The sequence below is a fragment of the Panthera onca genome, chromosome C1, assembly GCF_046562875.1.
Source record: "Panthera onca isolate mPanOnc1 chromosome C1, mPanOnc1 haplotype 2, whole genome shotgun sequence".
NCBI classification, from domain to species: domain Eukaryota; kingdom Metazoa; phylum Chordata; class Mammalia; order Carnivora; family Felidae; genus Panthera; species Panthera onca.
In genome coordinates, this window is record NC_138346.1 from 178,696,069 (window position 1) to 178,713,610 (window position 17,542).

General features: G+C 44.7%; 1 protein-coding gene across 4 annotated transcripts; it reads right to left on the minus strand.

The window, feature by feature from the left end:
* Positions 1-194: 194 nt before the first annotated feature.
* On the minus strand, positions 195-17,305 carry CPT2 (carnitine palmitoyltransferase 2). Of its 4 annotated transcripts, XM_060621524.2 has the most exons (5): positions 16,918-17,190; positions 8,199-8,279; positions 6,608-6,714; positions 1,806-3,110; positions 195-831 (listed from the first exon to the last, which is right to left on the minus strand). In XM_060621524.2, the coding sequence occupies exons 1-5, from the start codon at positions 17,067-17,069 to the stop codon at positions 500-502; spliced, it is 1,977 nt and encodes a 658-aa protein (XP_060477507.1). In that variant the 5' UTR covers positions 17,070-17,190; the 3' UTR covers positions 195-499. The 4 variants fall into 4 exon arrangements, with proteins under 4 accessions (XP_060477507.1, XP_060477508.1, XP_060477511.1 ...); XM_060621525.2 differs by lacking the exon at positions 6,608-6,714 and having other exon boundaries at positions 8,199-8,290; XM_060621528.3 differs by lacking the exons at positions 8,199-8,279; positions 16,918-17,190 and adding an exon at positions 3,794-3,897 and having other exon boundaries at positions 6,608-6,648.
* Between the last annotated feature and the right edge of the window lie 237 nt (positions 17,306-17,542).

Sequence of the window (17,542 nt, forward strand, 5' to 3'; positions counted from 1 at the left end):
AAAAAATGTTTAAAAAAAAAAAAATCAAAGAGAAGATGTCCCCAGGAGAGAGAGACAAGTTCATAGGGAGGATGAAACAGTGCTTCCCACCTCACCTGAAGAGCCAGGAGCCATGGGAACTTACTGTTACCTGAACTTAATGTTCTTTGTGGGGATTAGGAAATTAGGTTAAACAACAACTCAAAGATACCATCTCCAAGCAACAATTAAATTTTATTTCTGCTTCAACAATAAATACACCTGAGAGTTATTTTTCCAAATCCCACCTTCTGATCAAATATCCTTAAAATTGAAATCTCACATTACCCTTAATTGTGATCTAGTCCCACTTGGAAATTATATGTTTAGCTTTAAAACCATGACCTTAAAGCTCAAGTCTTACAGCACTGGCTGCTTAGGCACCTCATGATTAGTTTCGTTCTTATACTAGCACCTACTGGCTATTAGGCTCCAATTTTCATGTCCAGGAAGTGATGGAAGTTTTTCACCCACTCAGAAGCTAAGTTTTGATGCATTTGCCTTCTATGGCATCAAATATGTCTTCTAAGGCCTTCTCTACACACTGGAGAAACTCCCGGGCATTGCGGCCTGGGTAGGAGGAGACGTTGCAGCCTATCCAGTTGTCATGAACAGCATACCCAATGCCAAAGCCATCAGGGACCACAGGGGCAAAGCCACCAATGTTCACTACTGGGCTGTTCAGAGTGCTCGTGGACAGGATGTTGTGGTTTATCTGCCCATATGCAGGGTCCAGGTATAGCTCAGGCAGAGCAATCCCCTTGGCTGCTGCCAGGTAACGCAGAGCAAATAAGTGTCGGTCAAAGCCCTGGCCTGTCAAAGACAAAATAGGAAACCAGAGTCTCAGAATCCCGGAATTAAGAGACCTTAGTAAAACCTCCCACCCATAGTAGGAGTCCCCTTCACGGCATCTTTGAGAGTGGAAGAAGGGTCTATCTGCCTCCACATGTGCACCTCCAACTCACTAACCTCTGCAGCAGGGCCTAAAATTAAAGTATGATTTTTAAAATTCTGAAACTGAGTTAGTTTAGTCAAACAGTCAAGAAAAGTGCATGAAGAGAGCTATGAATTCAAAAACCAAAATAAAACCCGAAGTCCAAGTCAAGTGTAAAAGACAAGATTGAGTCACTGGAATAAAGTATAAAGGGTATTTGACCAGAGTTCTAATCTCAGCTTTACTGCTAATTTGTTGTGCAATGCTGAGCCAGTGGCCTCAGTTTCCTACCCCTAAAATGGAGAAGGATGAGACCAAAATGTCTTGGGAGATCCCTTTTACTTCCAGGACTTTTGGCTGCATGAAAAGGACAGGACTATATGGTCCTCCAAATTCTTTCCGGGTCTCCAATTTTAGCACAAAGAGGCAAAGGAAGGAGGACACTTAGATTTGGGAAGACCTTCGGAGAAGGCCTATTGATAGGGAGCCAACACACAAGTGAGGTGAAGCAAGAGAGGCCGCAGACTCAGAAATCCTGAACTGTCAGAAGTTAGATGGCCAATAAATAATAATAAATAATAGAAAGACAATCAGCTGAAAGTGACCCTAAGTGAGGATGAAGTTAGATGCATTTCTCCATCCCTGCTTAGGAGGAAAAGAACATTCTGATCCCTAGTGCTAGTCTGGCTGTTTAGACTGCTAGGGTAGAAAATAATAATCATCTGGGAGTTGGCAGATGGATTAAACTGGGAAAGTGGTGGAAATCAGACTTGGAGTAGGAGAATATTACTGAGGCTTACCCCAGAGCTGAGGGCAACACGACCCAAGGGCATGCTCCCCAACCCCATCTCACCCATTGCTGCTTCTTTGGTCAGCTGGCTGTGGTACGTGGAGCACTCGGTCATCATCTGCTGAAGCTCTCCAGCACTGTGCTTGGAGGGCTCCCTGACAAAGGCCTGGGAACACCTCTTGGTGAAGATGGAGGCCGGGCGGATGGTCTCGGTGCGGCCGTGCTTGAATGCTGCAGTGCTACAGGACTCGTAGGTGGCCACCGTCTGCCCATACTGCCGCAAGAAGGCCATCTGGAAGGCCAGCTGAGCCACCGAGTCAGGGCTCAGCTTCTGCTTCTTCAAGAACTCTTTGCCTCCTCTCTGAAACTGGATGAGGTCGACGGTGAGGGTTTTCACGGTGGCATCGAACTTTTCCTTAGCGGTGCTGATGCCAGTCTTTAAGGCATCGTTCAGCTTGAAGTTAAGCTTCTGCACGGCGACAGAAGAGTCCGTGCGGGCTGGCTGGCTCTGTGGGGTGACAGCAGGGGCCTGAGTGCTGTCTTTGAACACTTCATTAAGAAACCTGAGCACCGCCACCCCATCACCCCAAGCATGCTCAAAGTGGATAGCAGCAGTACCGTCCTTGGCTATAATGAGGTTAAAGGACTTATCAAACCAGCGGTTTGCACCGTCACCATGCAGCATGTTGTGAGACAAGTGGACGAGGTCCTTAATGGGGAAGTCATCTAGGCAGAGACAGAACACAGCAGAGTCCACTTTCCTCAGGGATTCCTCATTGCCACCACTCGCCAGCTTCTGCCTGAGCTCTGCCCAGACATCTCGGTTCTCGGTGGTCAGATACGCCAGGGGAAACTCGGGGGCAGGACTACTGTCTGAGAGAATGTACTTCAGATGAGCCTGGATTTCAGAGGCACCCACAATGTTTCCGTCTTGATCTAGGACATCAAAAACATAGAAATGTCCTTTTCTTAGGACCAGGAGGTGCCTAGCCTTCTCATTAGTAAAGAGTTCATCCCGAATGGGTTTGGGTAAACGGGTTGAATTGAAAAGCCGAAAATACTGGGACATATCCAGGGGATAAGCATTGACCAAGTAGGCCCCATACCAGGACAGAGAAGAAGGCACAAAGCGTATGAGTCTCTTGAAGGTATCAGTGTCACTTTTCGCAGGGTTCAAGTGGAAAACCTCTGGCTCCAAAAGACCAGCCCGAAGTGTCTTCAGAAACCGGATGGCAGAAACAGTCATGTTGGTTGCCCTGGTGAGCTGGTCATTATACTCAGACTTTGGGTCAGGGATGAATGCCACAAATGGATTAAAATTCAAGACAATGGAGTCTCGAGCAGACAGGTACATATCAAACCAGGGGCCTAAAAAATAAAAGTAAAAAAGAACAACATAAAAAGTTAATGTAGTCCCTAAAAATAAAATTTGAGAGAGAAAAACAAGCATATGCAGAAAAAAATGACATCAGCCTCCAGAGGGTGAAATTCCCTAATTATTTTTTCGATCTGCAATAATTCACGACCTGTACACCATCTTTTGCATGTGGCTTCTATCACTTACTATGTTTCTGAGGTTCAGCTATGTTGTAGCGTGTATCAGTTCTTCGTTCTTTTTATTGCTGAGTAATGTTCCATTATACCACATTTTGTTTGTCCATTCGTTGGTTGACTGACCTTTGATTGCTTCCGCTTTTTGGTTATTACGAGCAATGCGGGTGTGTACAAGTTTTTGTGTGGATGGATATTCTCAATTCTCCTAGGGGCAACAGCTAGGAATGAAATTGTTAGGTCACGTAGTTAAGTCTATGTTTAATCTTTTGAGGAACTGCCAGGTTGTCTTCCAAAGTGGCTGCACCATTTTCACCATGCACGAGGGTTCCAATTTCTCCATGTCCTGGGCAACATTAATTATTGTCTGTCGTTTTGACTACAGCCATTCTGGTGGGTATATCATTGTGGTTTTGATTTGCATTTCCCTAGGTTTATTGCTTGTTCTTTCTCATTCTATTTCCTTTCTTGACTCTCAAAGAAATACAGTAACATCTCACCTATATTCACGCTCAAACAGAACAGGTGTTAGTTCCCACCCATTTCCTTGGATTTCTCTTGTTTTATCTCCGTTCAGGGACAACATTCACACTTGGCTGTCAACCTAACGTGGGGGAAAGTATTCACCATCAGTCTGGGTACGCTGTACATTTGTGTACTCCCTCTTTTAAGAAATGCTCAAAAAGCAATTAGAAATAATAGTCAGTGTGTGTGGATCATCCAAACTAGCCTTCTACATTCCTGTGGATATTTCACCTGTAAAAATTCCAGAAGCAATATTTTATCAGAAAATGTGTCTACCACGGGCGCCTGGGTGGCTCAGTCGGTTAAGCGTCCATCTCTCGAAATTGGCTCAGGTCATGATCTCATGGTGAGTTCGAGCCCTATGTTGCACTCTGCATTGACAATAAGGAACCTTCTTGGGATTCTCTCTCTCTCAAAATAAATAAATAAATAAACATTAAAAAAAAAAGCCAACCTTAAGCCAGTGGCAGAGAAAGCCAAGAGATAACATGATTTACACAGCAGAACCCCCAGAATGCGTAGTATTTGGCAGACTTAAGTTTTCTTCTCTGGAGAAAGTAAAACTAGGGACAGAAGTCATAGGTGAGATCTCAAGCCTTCTTCCCTTACTCTACTCCTACAACAGTAGCAACCGGGGAACATACCATTTGGCAGTTTAATGGAAAAGCCTTTCTTGGGAGTCTAACCCAGAGACATTAGTACAAGGGCACCCCAAGGAAATGGTTTAGCCGGGTCACATTACAGTGAAGTTCTGATGGACCAGCCCCACCCTCATCCACAGAGCTTTTCAATATCTCACTCAAATCTAAGACAACAGAGAAGGATTATGAAGGATCTGAAGAAAGAAAATCGGGCAAAACAAATAGAGAAAAAAGCAACTTGGAGACAGACTACGAAGGAAGATGAGAAAAAAACTTCCCCAATAAATTATTAAGCATAGAGAAAACGAAACAAAATAAAGTAGAAGACCATTATTAACTTAAGAGGAAAAAAGTTCACACAGGAACAGGAAAAACAATCTCAGTATGCTCCACGACTCAGTTGACAATAGGGTATATGTGGTCCTTAGTATAAACACTACGTATCGAACAAACCAAAATGACAAACAACCACACTGCAATAATCAGGGAATGGGACGTGTGCATGTACACTCATATGTGTGGTGGGGACATGAGCGACTGCTCGGTTCTGGTCTTCCACAGTGAGACATCAGCAGATAATGCCTACAACTGAAAAAGTTAAGAAGCAGTGATAACGGGCATGTGATGTGCAGAATGGCGGTAGACAGCAGAAGAATGAGCAGCTGGAAGTAAGAAGCGGGAAACTAGGGGAGGGTCAGGAAATTGCCATTTTTCCAAACAAGACTGGTAGAACCATTTGATTCTGTAAACTATGTGCATGTATAACCTTATGAAAATATAAACTAAATTAAAAGAAGTTCCGTGAGAACAGAGGCAGAAAAAACAAACTCCGAAAGGAGAGGGAGGAGAACTGAAAGGTTTCCTGGAAAAATCATCCCACCTGGATGTTTTTTGTCTTTTCTCTTTAAAATTGAGATATAAATGACATAACACACTGTGTTACTTTCAGGTGTACAACCCAACGATTCGGTATTTGTATATGTCGCACAACGATCCCCACAGTAAGTCTAATTAACACCCATCACCACACACTGTTATAAAAGCTTCTTGTCTTGTGATGACACTTCTCAAGATCTGCACTCTTATCACCTTTCAAATATACAATAGTATTAACTATAGTCACGACGCTGTACATTATATCCCATGACGTATTTCTTTTATAACTGGAAGTCTGCACCTTTTGACCCCCTTTGACCATTTTGCCTGTCCCCCCGCCACCACCCCCCGCCATCAATGGCAACCACATACTTGGGTCTTAAAGAAAGAATTCGACAGGTTTAAAAATGGTAGTGGGTCAGGCTCTGGGCTGATGGCTCGGAGCCTGGAGCCTGTTTCCGATTCTGTGTCTCCCTCTCTCTCTGCCCCTCCCCCGTTCATGCTCTGTCTCTCTCTGTCCCAAAAATAAATAAAAAACGTTGAAAAAAAAAAAATTAAAAAAAAAAAAAAAAAAAAAAAAATGGTAGTGGGAACAACATGGATAAAGACACAGAAGAATGAAAGACTAAATAAACAGTGAGTTGTTGAGTTTTGTTGAGGCACGAGACTGTCATGGAGAAGAGTAAGGGATGAGGCTGGAGAGGGCAGTTAGGCCAGAGTGTGAAGGGTCTAGGATGATATATGCAGGACACAGGACTTAATCCTGCATCCTTTTCAAACAGAACCAATGATCAGGCTCTGTCTCGGTCCTACCTACAGAGCAGGCAAGACACTGCTCCTCAGCACTGACTCCAGGTGAGATCTTAGTGAAGGAGGAATTCACTCGGCCTTCATGTTTACCTCAGAAAGAGAGGATGAGGGGCGCTTGGGTGGCTCAGTTGGTTGAGCGTCTGACTTCGGCTCAGGTCATGATCTCACGGTCTGTGGGTTCAAGCCCCGCGTCGGGCTCTGTGCGGACAGCTCAGAGCCTGGAGCCTGCTTCCGATCCCTCTCTCTCTGCCCCTCCCCCACTCTCGCTTTGTCTCACTCTGTCTCTCAAAAATAAATAAATGTAAAAAAAAGAAAAAAAAGAAAAAAAAAGAGAAGATGAGACATTACTCTGGTGGGCTGGTCTCCCCAAAAATATTCTGAGACCAAAACAGGACAGAAGATGCCTTACTTTCCACTGTGGAGGGCTCGGGGAATAGCGTGCCCACAGCCCAGCCCACCTACCTGAAATGTAGCTCGTATGTTTATTCTGCTTGTCCTGAGCAACTAGCTGCTCATGCAGTTCTTTTCCAATCCCATTTTCAAAGCTCTTGCAAAGCTGTTCTGTCTTCCTGAAATGTTCAAGAAAAGATAGAATCAAACCATGGCAGGAAATACATGATTTCCAGACTCATGGCCAAGAACTCTTACACAGAGCTGTGGGGCCCCTGTAGCATATCCCTAGAACCTGGGACTGAAATCAGGAAGTCCCTCTGAGCAAGAACAGCCACCAATCCCTAACAGATAAATTTAGGATATCTTCTTAAAATAACTGATCGGGAAGATCAATCGACATCTCACACAACAATCTGTAATCTAGGAGGCAGCTTGGTATGGAGAAAAGGACATAAGCTTTGGAGTCAAGAAGAGCTGAGTTTTAATTCGAGCTTTGTCACTGTCAAACTATGGAACCCTGGATATGTGACTTGATCTAAGTCTTGGTCTCTTAATGTGTAAAACAGAATATACCACCTTACAAAATTAAAAAAAGTATTTTTAAAGCTAAGGATTCAGGATAGTTTTAAACCTAATACTTAGTAACTGGTAGCTATTAAATCATTACTATGTCAAGAGAAGCTTCAAGTGAATAATATGGAATATTTAAAAGCAGAGGACTAGATTATGAACAATTCATCTACATTTTCCATCACTGTTCAGTGAAGGACTCTGTGATTCTAATGCCAGTGCCAGTTATCTGCACAAAACCTTCCATTATGGAAAAGTGGGATAGAAGAACTTAATGCAACCCACTTTTGACAATATCCAATATTATTTTCCAACTCCATGCTGAACTAGTTTCCTAGGACTGCCATCACAAAATGCCACAAATTGGATGGCTTAAAACAATAGAAATGTATTCTCTTATAGTTCTTTGAAGTACAAAGTCAAGGTGTTGACAGGGTCGTATTCTCTTTCTGTTCCATGCCTTTCTCTTCGTTTCTGGTGTTACCAGCTATTCTTGGCATTGGTGCATTCCAATCTGCCTTCATCATCACATGGCTGTCTCTGTGTCTCTTCTCCACTTCTTATAAGGATGCCAGTCATACGAAATTAAGGACCCACCCTACTCCAGTATGAACTCAACTAATTACACCTGCAACAGTCCTATTCCCAAATAAAGTCACATACTAAGGTTCCCAGAAGGGAATGAACTGGGGTGGGGGGAAGGCAGCATCCTATCCAGCTCAGTACACATGCTCAACAAGCAAACTGCTGGTCTGCCATGTGCTCTCCTCAACGAACTCCCTACCAACAGCACATGCCCTCTGCCAATGACCATTACCAGCTAGCCTCCAGGTCCACCTGACAAGATACAGTATAAATTTGGCATTCTGGCTTATAAACCATTGCCTGTTGAGTCTGGTTAGACACAATGTCACTTCAGGGCTTGCTCAGCCGCTCCTGAGTGAAGATCTATTTCCTAAACTTGAAAATGTAAGGACGAGGTCCCAGATTTCTGGAGACCCAACTGGATCACAGACACTTCATGAAACTACTACTTGCCAGCCTCTCTTGAACCACCCAACCATGGTCATTCAGGGTTCTCTGCATTTACCTGAACTGGCCATCATCCAAGAGAGGCTTCTGTGCACGGAGGTATCTCTTAATGGTGTCTTCAAGTTTAGGAATAGGCAGCCTGGAAAGAAACTAAGTATAAGTGTGACAATATGTGGAAGGGGTCAATTAGCTTCATAACCCAAACTAATAACTAATTACCAGATAATTAATTTCCTTCCAAAAACAAAAACCAATAATGGGAATCCACAAACAAATCAGAATAGAAGGATTTACTAATGTAAGTATCAATAGTAACTTTTTTTAAGGTAAAATAAGAACTTTCTAATGTCTTAATGGTGAATTTCATAGGCGAAATAAATATTCAAATAACAGATTCAAAATGGGGAAGTGGAAGCCGCGTGAAGCATTCCTGTTTCCTAGTCACAATTACAATACCTGTGTTAACCCTGTATTGGTACTGATTTTAATCCTACTCTTAATTGGAACAACTGCACTTTTCTTCCCCAAGATGAAAACAGAAAGTTCTATTTTTTAACTTTACTTGTGCATTTTATGAGAGAAAATCATACAGAAATGAAGCACAGTCCTGTCCGAGGGCCAGCCAAATATGGGATTGACCGTCAAGCTATGCCCAGCCACCAAGAGTCCTTTGAGGAGAACCAGATTTTCCTGTGTGTGTACTTACTCATCATTCTCTACCAGCACAATCCCAATGATGGCTATGGTGATAAAGTTACTGGTCCACAGTGGAATGAAAACACATGGGCAGCAGAGTGAGGTGTACTTTCTTTCATGTCAGTAATTTTATTAAATGATATATCCTACAATACCAAAACTTAATCATGGTTTGCGAAGTTACCTCTGTCAGCTCAAAATCAGCACTAATATATTCAAAATATCTAAATATAGCAGCCATTTTGGAAAACTGTGAAGTTATCCATAAAACACAGTTTAAAAGCCTACTATATGTAAGACATACTGTGATTCTTCAGTTTATTTTTCAATGCATGTTTATCAAAAACATGATGTCAAAATTAATCTGAATTATTTACAGCCAGTATGGACTTAGCTGCACTGAGTAACCACTCATAACACTTTAACGCCATCAATTATTGTCCTTATATTCGTGGACCTACACAGAAAATCTCAAATACTACCTCAGCTACCTCATAATTATCTACTCATAGTTATCTACCTAATTTTCTCGACTTTGTTTTAATACAATAGGGACATTAACAAAAGTTCTTTTTAATTTTTTTTAAATGTTTATTTATTTTTGAGAGACAGAGAGAGACAGAGCACGAGCAGGGGAGGGGCAGAGAGAGGGGGAGACACAGAATCCAAAGCAGGCTCTAGGCTACAAGCTGTCAGCACAGAGCCCAACGTGGGGCTCGAGCCCACAGACTGCGAGATCATGACCTGAGCTGAAGTCAGCACTTAACCAACTGAGCCACCCAGGCGCCCCCAAAAGTTCTTTTAAACAAAATTCTAAATTAGAGGCAACAGCAGTTTTAGAAAAATAGTCCTTATTAGGGGCGCCTGGGTGGCTCAGTCAGTTGAGCATTCTACTTCGGCTCGGGTCATGATCTCATGGTTCATGAGTTCGAGCCCCGCATCAGGCTCCACGCTATCACGCGGATTCTTTCTCTCTCCCTCTGCCCCTCCCTCGCATGCACACTTTCTCTAAATAAACAAACTTAAAAAAAAAAAAAATCTGGCTATTCTAAAACACCATTTGCTTTCAGATTTCTCTCCAAAGAAAGCCACCCCTCAACTTCTAGGAAGGACCAGCACCCTCCTTACCCCCATCGCCTGCATTAAACAAGTCTCTTTCCTCTCAAAGCCAAGTATACCACCTTCTCCCCATCCTCAGCTGTTTGCTACTCTAAAGGGGGGTGGGTTAGTAAACCAGCTCCCGGGTGGGAAGGGGTGAAGCCCTGATTTTTAGTATTTACCAATTTCTGTAACTCTCCCACCAGGCAAATTTCAAGCTACCAACACAATGCCACTGAATGTGGAGCTGGGAAGAACTGCAGAGTTGGCTCTCGTGGTTACAGTGATGCACAGAGAGGGAAGCTCGCCACTCATCAGGATCCTTCCTTGAAACTTCTGACCTCCACCAGCACATGGGCTGCCAGAGAACAGGCACTGATTACTCCTTCCCTTCCTCCCCCAGCCCTGATTCTTCTCCATCACATTTAGTGGGTTATGTACTGTGTCCTCTCCCCCATAAGACTGCAAACTGTGAGATCCTTAAGGACATCAAAAATGGAGTTAGAAATTCTCTCCTCCCGCCCTGCTAGTGTTTTTTCCATCATCTTCTTCTGAGTCTCTTTTCCCTATGTCCTCTTTCTCTAAAAGTGCATGTTTTCTCAAGACTCGGTCCTCTGCCCTCCCCTGTCTACTCTTCATTAAGCCTTTCTGCTCTGATACTTTCATGTCTGACACACAGGCTCCTCCAAGCAGGTACTGAGATGCAAAATGGAACGTATGCAAGGGAGCATGACCCTGCCGACTGCAGATTTATTCTGTCTAGCGACAGTGTGGTATGCTGGAAAAGCATAAGCATTGAAGCCAGACAAACCTTAGTTATAAACAAGTCACTTTTCAGAAGATAGACCAGTGGTTACCAGGAATGGGAGGGGGGCAGGGAGTGACTGCTAATGAGTATGGGTGTTTTTTGCGGGGGACAGAAGGGAATGAAAATGAACTGAACAGTGGTGATGGTCGCACAACTCTTGTGATACACAAAAAATCTCTGTGTACACTTTTAAAAAGTGAACAATATCTCAACAAGGCTGTTAAAAATTTTTTAAAACAAGTCCCTTTTCACCTCTGGTGATCAGTTTTGTAACTTCAGGAGTCACATTGATTCTTCCCCTTACAAGCCAGCATAGCTTCAGTGGCTAATCTGGTTTCATCATTCACAGCTATGTGACTTTGGGCACACCACTCCTGCTATACCTGATTTTCCTCATCTATAAAATGAGGATAATATTAGTACATGCCTCCTAGGGGCACCTGCGTGGCTCAGTTAAACATCTGACTTCGGCTCAGGTCATGATCTCACGGTGAGTTTGAGCCCTACATCGGGCTCTGTGCTGTCACTGTAGAGCCTGCTTCGGACCCTCTGTCCCCCTCACTCTCTGCCCCTCCCCCACTCATGCACACTCTTGTGTCCATGCGCATGCCCGCTCTCTCAAAAATAAACATTAAAAATTTTTTTTGATATTAATATGTACCTCCTAGGGTTCTGTGCAGATTAAATGAGGCAATGCATGTCACTGACTTAGAATAGTGCCTGGCACCTAGTAAGCACTCAATTAAATACGAGGTGTTTTTTTTTTTTTTTTAAATCTACTCGGTCCTTAAGTCCTATAGATCCAAATTCTGCCATTAGACTGTTCACATCCCTAGGGAACTAGCTCATCACCTCTTCCTCAGTGCCCAGCACAACGTTTCACCATTTCTATTGTTTTGCCTGCCTTCCATGTATTCTCTCTTCTTCTGGTAACAGCATCCCTCCTACTCGAGTCCCTCTGGTTCAGGTGGAGCTGACTCCAACCCAAATCCATGGAGTGGGCTTGCAGCTTACTGGTTCAGACCCAATGAGACTCAGGGTGAACCTATAAAATTTAATTACAGGATTTTTTTTTGCACAGTTAGGAGGGGAAAATCTCTACTAGCTGAGGTCACAAAAAGGTTGGGGTCTCTTAAGTGGTGGCTGCCACTTTGTCACCATAAGGAGAGAGCCTGGCTAAGAACGGAATCACACAAATGAATAGCTTCGAGTGGAAAGGCAAAAGAGTCTTGATGACATCATTTGAGCCCTTAATCCAACCTGGATTTTGCAGGTCTGTGAGTCCCTATACTTGTTTGCTTAGGCCAGTTTAGTTCGGTAACTTGCTACCACAAAGGCCAGTAAGTGTTCACTTATAGGCAACATTGACTGTCTTATCTTTAGAAATCAAGTCACAAGGTCACCCCCAGACTCTTGGCAGCTCCTTAAAGAATACCAAAAGGGGTTTCATTTGCACACCTGTAGTTTCTTGTGCTGCCTGTGATGTAATTCATCAGGTGCCTTGAAAGAGGTAGAGTTAGGGACTTGAGAGATGCCTGGCAGTTCCATCTTAACCACGTGGGTTCTCCTTCCCCACCCGCAATCTAGAGAATCCCCATCCAGCATTATCTGTTATAAAAGTAAACACCAAGCAGATATATCTCACTAATTATCCCTTGTGTAAGTGACTCTGTGTAAGTGACCTGCTATCATTACCCAGCTTCCAAGCAGCAGGCACTTCACTGTTCTTCCTGCCAAGAACACAGCTAAAAAACCCTTTGTAATTTTTACACAATCTAGTTATCACTGGAATAAAGCCGATCTATTTTAAGGACATGCCCCTGGGGCCTACCCAGAACCTTACTGTTTCTACCTGTTATCCTCCATACCTTGGACATTCTGGCCTCACCTCCCTCCCTGTCTGAATTCTAGAGAACCTGCCCATTCTGTCTTGAACATCAACTATCATCTAAAATGATTAGGGATTAAAAGACAAAATAATATTGACATTTATTGTGAATCAACTATACAACTTAAATGGTGACCGATATTATTTTTTTTAAAGACACAATGGGTCTCTCCCAATCCCTACCCCAATGCATGTGCGCGCGCACGTGCGCGCACGCGCACACACACACACACACACACACACACACACACACACACACCCCTAGCCCAATTCTAATAACTTAGGGCCCAAATGGTGATTCTTTACTTTGGGCTGGGCTCTCCATAAACTTCTCAACATTTCTGAACATGTCATGCATTTTCAGGCTTCTGTTCCTGGGCACTAGCTGCTCTATCCTTCCCTCACTTCTCTCACTTGGTGATCGTCAAATTCTGCAAACATCACCTCCTCTGTGAAGCTTCCCTTACTCGCCCAGGCACCATCACTCCTACCTCCACACTGACGCAATAGCTGTCACCAAGCACATCCTATACATGCAACACATGTGTGCCTAATGCAGCTATAGTACTTATGATTATCTACTAAGTACTTACCAGATTTGTATTAAAGGCACTATATGAGGGTATTTAATTCTAACAATCCCAAGAGAAAGGTAACATTATCATCCCAAGTTTAAGGTTAGATGACTTTTGCTTATACCCGTGCAGTTAGTATGAAGTTGAGCTGGATTAAGAATAACATATGGGATGCCTGGGTGGCTCAGTCAGTTAAACATCTGACTTCTGCACCGGTCACGATCTCACGGTTCACAGGTTCGAGCCCCACCTCAGGCTCTCTGCTGTCAGCCCAGAGCCCACTTCGGACCCTCTGTCCCCTTCTCTCTCTCTCTGCCCTCCCCCTATTTTCATGCTCTCTTTCTCTCTCTCAAAAGAAAGAAATAAACTTAAAAAAATATTTGAAAACAATAATGAGATCTAACTCCTGCCTCATGATCTTGTGAAAAACTGACAGGACTAGAGCCATTTTAAAATGGAGTTGAAGCAGCCATTGTAGAGAAACTGCCTTACTTGCTTTTGTTTGAACTGGCCAAAACCTTCTGGACGAAATGGTAATTGTTTTTAAACAATTGTTTGAGAAGTCAACAGGAGAACAAACATCATGATCACAAGACTGATGGCTATGGACATTCCAGAAAAAAAAGAAAAGTCAGCAGTTAATATATACCCTGGAGTAGTTTGGCTTGTAAGCATGTGTAGGAAACCTTTGTTCCCCCTTTTAATTCAACTCATATAACTGCCCCCTATCTCTTCCTCATATAAACCTGTTGCTTTCACCCTACAAGTGGGAATCTTATTTGGGTATGTACTTGAATCTGTGCTCCCCACACTGCAATTCTTTATTCCCAAATAAATGCTCATCTGCCTCTCATTGCAGCTCTTTATTTTCAGGTTGACAATCTTAACCACGGTGAAATGTTGCTTCCCATTTATCACATTATATCTTAACTATCTGTCAAATCTCCCCCCCCCCCCCGCCCCCTCCCCATATGTACACTCCTCACCATGACTGATTGGTCTCCAAATCCATACCAATGAATGTGTCTCAAATTAATAATGTGAATGAGTTGGTCAGGTTGATCCACCCTTTGTCCCCTCAGGGCTTGCAGTTTTATATTCTGAGGCTAACTGTTCAGTGTATATAAATAGAGCCCTTAAAAAATAACACCTAATTGAACTATACATCTAAAAATGGTTAAAAAGCTAAATTTTATGCAATGTATACTGACCACACTAAAGAAGAGCCAAGAAAAAAAAACCATAACACCTAAAAAACAAACAAATGACGGTGCAAGGGTTCTTAGAGGAAAGTGAGTCCAAGGCCACTGGGTCATGAGGCGGCAGTGATATGACAGGAAGAGGGAGGGAATGGGATCCAATTGGACCACCACAAAGGGACTAGTCCTTCCCCAGGCCAATGACTTAAAATAGTTCCCTATTTTGGGCATCTTACCTCACTCTATCCTCACATTAGCTCTATGAAGTATGTGTTCCATTCCTATCTTGCAGGGAAGAACCGTGGCTCAAAGAAATTAGCGGAACTGCCTGAAGTTACAAAAGCATCAGATCTAGCGTGAGGCCAAGTTCTACCAGACTTCAAAGCCAGGGCTCTTCACCAAGTGGGACATCAAAATGAGTGTCACAGATAATACATTTTGCCAGCCTAGAATCTCAGAGATAAAAGGAATCTCATCTTATCTAACCACAAGTTTACAACTGAGGTAACAGAGGCCTGGGTGTCCTTGCTGAAAGTTATGCATTGATGTTGATGACTCCACAGCTCATTTACAGCTCAATTCCGACAGGTTTTTCTGCTGTAGGTTGGAGGAAATGATCTGGAGTATTACTCTCAGCTTTCTAATTCTAATGGAGAAAATCCCTCTGATCTTAAACCAGGCTGGAGCCCAGGCCTGCCTGAAAGTCAGATGCAACTGGGCTTGGCAAGTGAAGGGAGCTTCTGTCATTCTTCACCTTTCCCCCACATACGGGCTCAGCTTACACAGGATTCACCTACAGGCACAAAGGCCACTTTTTCTTTCTCTCTCTCCCTTCCTCCTGCCAAACTTAAGCACTGGGGTTGGGGCTAGATAATCTCATTTTAGTCTGCTTTAGATGTCTGCACAGTTATTTCACCTCAAATGATATTCCTGAGAGGGCGGGGGTGGGCAGCAGGGATAACAACGGGTTAAACAGCTGCTGGATGTGGAGAAAAATAGCAACCTAGTAGTTGGGAATGATACCTGTGATACAATCTATGTTCTGTTCGTGGGATGGGGAAGCCTGGCCTCCAGCTCCTGGACTGGGAGATCCCCGATGGCAGTTTGGTGAGAGAGGAAGTGAGAACGGTCTTTGAGACAAATTTGGGACTTGGCACCAGGAACTAACCGCTGAGCGAGTAGAGAAGTTAAAGTCTGGTTTCAGATGGTAAAAGAACTTCAGGAAGTCTCTAACATTGAAAAAGGAGCCCTGGCAGCTGAGATTATGGCTGGGAGTTGAAAGGCTGGGGAAACCCAAAGTTTTTTTTTTATATTAAAGAAAATACCAGGTGAGGGGCGCTTGAGTGGCTCAGTCGGTTTAGTATCTGACTCTTGGTTTTGGTTCAGGTCATGATCTCATAGTTCCTGAGATGAAGCCTTGCATAGGGTTCTGTGCCGACAGCAAGGAACCTGCTTGGGATTCTCTCTCTCTCCCTCTCTCTGCCCCTCCCTCATGCATTCAAATAAATAAATAAATAAATAAATAAATAAATAAATAAATAAAATAAGAAAAAAGAAAAGAAAATACTGAGTAAAAAAAAAAATACTGGGTGAGAGAAAGGGAGAGGAAGATTTATTGGGTTTTCATAGGGAAGTGGACTCGGTGAAGCATTTTAGAAGGTGGAGAGGGTAGTTAAGGTGAGGAGGAATACAGAAGAATAGAAGAATTGGGGTAGGTTCTGGATCTAAGCTGAGTAAGACTTTGAGAGGAGCACTGAGGGTGGTGTCTAGAATTCTACGAGGGGGCTGGAGTTGAAGAGGGTGATGTGGGTTAGAAAGGATATTTTAGGGGGAGAAACCTAGGGGCAGCTGAGGAAGGTCTGGAAGGGGTGAAGGGCTTCCAGGTGAAGCCCGGACTAAGAGTGCTGATGCTGGGGGAGGGTAAGGTGAACACTCGAGGAGTGTGCTGGGTATCGGATAAGCTGCTGTAAGAGCAGAGTACTGGAGGCACAGGGAGTGGGGCTGAGCAACAGGCTTGAGGGCAGAGTGCTGGGAAAAGTTGAGGGAGGGTAACTATTATGTATCAGGAACTGGCCTGTCCATATTCTGGGCAGGAACGCGGGACAGTCATGAAAGTACTTCAGGGGACACCCTAGCTGGAGGGGGTAAGGGTGGTGTTGGAGATATGAAGGTTGGGCATTTTTCAGGAAGAAATATGAGGGACTCTTCGGTATCAGGATGGAATCTGGGTTACTGGAGAGAGAATTCGAGAAGGGTTCAAGATGGAGAATCCGAGCGAGCAATGGGAGGTGGGGCGGGGGGGGGGGTGGTTCTGGTAGAGAATTTGAACGTACTGAGGTTCCTCTACCAGGAGACTCTCAAAGTGACAGGATTTCCAGATTGCGTGTCACGACAGCGTCCCAGGGAGGGGGTTCGGGTGGAAGCGGGTCCAGTAGAAGAGTCGTGAGTGACTGACGGGAGTGAAGGTTGGGGCCGGTCCTGGAGGGCAGCGGGGACCGGGAAGCCGGGCTCACCTGGGCAGGCTGTCCTGGTAGTGCATGGTGGGCACGATGCTGCGCTGCAGGTACTCGCCGGACCCCGAGCCCGCGCTAAGGGGCCGACACAGGGGCCCCGGGCCAACTGCAGGGCCCCGGGGCCAGGCGCGCAGCAGCAGGCGGGCCACCATCGTCCCGGACGGCGAGAAGGCAGGGGATGGGGATTCGAGGGGACAGAGACACGGCCGCCACCCCGAGGTCCCCGGGTCACCGGATCAGCGCCGCCGGTCCGGCCAGCGTCGGTCCGCCGAGCTACTTCCGGCCTTCCAGCTCCGCCCACGAAAGGGCCAGCCGCCGTCCCCGCCCACGAACGGCCCCGCCCGCCAGCGGGCCCCGCCCGTGGGCGCACCATTGGCTTCAGGGTTCCGGCCCGCTGCTGGGCTGGTGGCGCCGCTGCCTCTTTGCTCAACTGGTCTCCCTGCTGTTCTCCCTGCTGTTCTCCCTGCTGCTCCGGAGGCGGCAGGAAACGGAACTCCGATGCCACTCCCTTCTGTTTTGGAGCAATACAGAAACTGGAGCGGAAGGAAAAGAAAAGCCGAAGAAAGCGCTGAGAATCTGATAAGCCATGCTCTGTCGACTACAGGAGGCTGCCTCTTCTCACAAA